The sequence below is a fragment of the Nicotiana tomentosiformis genome, chromosome 9 (assembly GCF_000390325.3).
Source record: "Nicotiana tomentosiformis chromosome 9, ASM39032v3, whole genome shotgun sequence".
Classification (NCBI taxonomy): domain Eukaryota; kingdom Viridiplantae; phylum Streptophyta; class Magnoliopsida; order Solanales; family Solanaceae; genus Nicotiana; species Nicotiana tomentosiformis.
In genome coordinates, this window is record NC_090820.1 from 87,197,488 (window position 1) to 87,199,490 (window position 2,003).

General features: G+C 45.8%; 1 protein-coding gene across 1 annotated transcript; it reads right to left on the reverse strand.

Annotated features, from left to right (window-relative positions):
* Nucleotides 1–322: 322 nt before the first annotated feature.
* LOC138899148 (uncharacterized) lies at nucleotides 323–1,792 on the reverse strand. The gene is made up of 5 exons (XM_070185270.1): nucleotides 1,595–1,792; nucleotides 1,025–1,086; nucleotides 823–871; nucleotides 673–738; nucleotides 323–469 (listed from the first exon to the last, which is right to left on the reverse strand). The coding sequence occupies exons 1-5, from the start codon at nucleotides 1,790–1,792 to the stop codon at nucleotides 323–325; spliced, it is 522 nt and encodes a 173-aa protein (XP_070041371.1).
* Between the last annotated feature and the right edge of the window lie 211 nt (nucleotides 1,793–2,003).

Below are 2,003 nucleotides of genomic sequence, written 5' to 3' on the forward strand. Positions count from 1 at the left end.
TTACTCAAAATGTTGACTCAAGTCATAGGCCACTATTAAAGAACAATGTGTTCTGATTTTAACCCAAACCCTGCCAAACCTAAACCAACCATCTCCGCAAGTCATAAAATAGTAAAAGAACATATGGGAAGTCTTAATTAGGGGAACGGGAAACTAGAAAGGAAAACGACAGGTCGGGTCGTTATATTCTCCACCTCTTAAACAAAAGTTTGTCATCGAATGGGTCTAGAATCATACCTGGAGTGCTGAATAAGTGTGGATATCTACTCCTCATGTCCTCCTCGGCCTCCCAAGTCGCTTCCTCGACTGGTTGAACCCTCCACTAGACCTTTACCACAGAAATCTTCTTGGACGTCAACTGGCAAACCTGCCTGTCAACAATAGCAATTGGTTCCTCCTCATATCCCAAGCTCTCGTCTAGCTGAACCGTACTGTAATCTAACGCATGCGACATGTCGGCATGGTACTTCTGGAGAATAGACACATGGAAGACCAGATGAACTCCTGATAGACTGGGAGGCAAAGCAAGCTCATGAGCAACCTCCCCAACTCGCCTCAGCATCTCAAATGGGCCAATAAACCACGGGCTTAGCTTGCCCTTCTTCCCGAACCTTATGATACCCGAGACTTTCAAGAGAATATTCTCGCCACCATAAATGATAAATCACGTACCTTATGATCCGCGTAATTCTTATTTCTGGACTGTGTTGTGTGAAGCCGCTCTTGAATCAACTTTACCTTCTCCAAGGCATCCTTCACTAAATCAATGCCATATAACCTAGCCTCGCCGGGCTCAAACTATCTGATGGGCGAACGACATACCCGACCATATAAAGCCTCAAATTGATCCATCTTGATGCTGGACTGATAACTGTTGTTATAAGCAAAGTTAGCCAAAGTCAAGAACCGATCTCACTGCCCTCCGAAATCAATCTTACACGCTCTGAGTATATCTTCCAGAAAACTAAATTGTCCGCTTTAAGTGCCCGTTGGTCTGCAGATGAAAGGCTATGTTGAGCTCTACCTGGGTGCCCAACTCGCTCTGTACTGCTCTCTAGAAATGCGAAGTGAACTGAGGGCCTCTATCTGAAATGATGGAAACAAGCACACCATGCAACCGGAAAATCTCATGAGTGTAAATCAGGGCAAATCTCTCTGAAGAGTACGTAGTCACAACCAGAATAAAGTGTGCCGACTTGGTGAGCCTATCGACAATTACCCAAATGGCATCAAACTTCCTCAATGTCTATGGCAACCCAACTACAAAGTCCATAGTGATCCGCTCCCATTTTCACTCTGGTATAACCATCTGCTGGAGTAGGCCACCCGGCCTCTAGTGCTCATACTTAACCTGCTGGCAATTTAGACACCTCGCTACATACTCAACCATGTCCTTCTTTATCCACCGGTACCAATAATGTTGCCTTAGGCCGCGATACATCTTCGTAGTGCCTGGATGAATAGAATGCCGAGAACTGTGTGCCTCAAGAACCTTCTCCCTCAAGCTATCAATATTAGGAACACATAGGCGACCCTGGAGTCGCAGAACACCATCCTCCGCGATAGTAACCTACTTGGCACCACCCTGTAGTACCGTCTCTCTAAGAACCAGCAAGTGCAGATCATCGCGCTGACGAGCCTTGACCCGCTCAAATAATGTAGACTGAGCCAGTACACATTCAAGAATTCGACTGGGCTCTGAAATATCCAACCTCACAAGTCTGTTAGCTAAGGACTGAATATCCAAAGCTAATGGCTTTTCCTCTGGTGAAATAAATGTCAAACTACCCATACTCTAGGCCTTTCTACTCAAGGCATCCGCAACCACATTCACCTTGCCCGGATGGTAAAGGATGGTAATAACATACCTTGTTGCATATTTACTTTTGGGACTACAAGGAGGTACCTCGGGAACTCCCCTATTATGTATTTACTTTGGGACTACGAGGTGGCACATCGGGAGCGCCCTTGTTGCATATTAACTTTTGGGACTGTGGGCGGTA

Excerpts from the sequence above, each read along its gene's own strand:
- LOC138899148 (XM_070185270.1), bottom strand. The coding sequence starts at position 1,792 with ATGGGTAGTTTGACATTTATTTCACCAGAGGAAAAGCCATTAGCTTTG. Across the intron at positions 1,087-1,594 it reads TGCTGGTTCTTAGAGAGACG|ATAGAGGCCCTCAGTTCACT; the intron begins GTACTACAGGGT and ends CCATCATTTCAG. Across the intron at positions 739-822 it reads TTGAGGCTTTATATGGTCGG|GTAAAGTTGATTCAAGAGCG; the intron begins GTATGTCGTTCG and ends GCCTTGGAGAAG.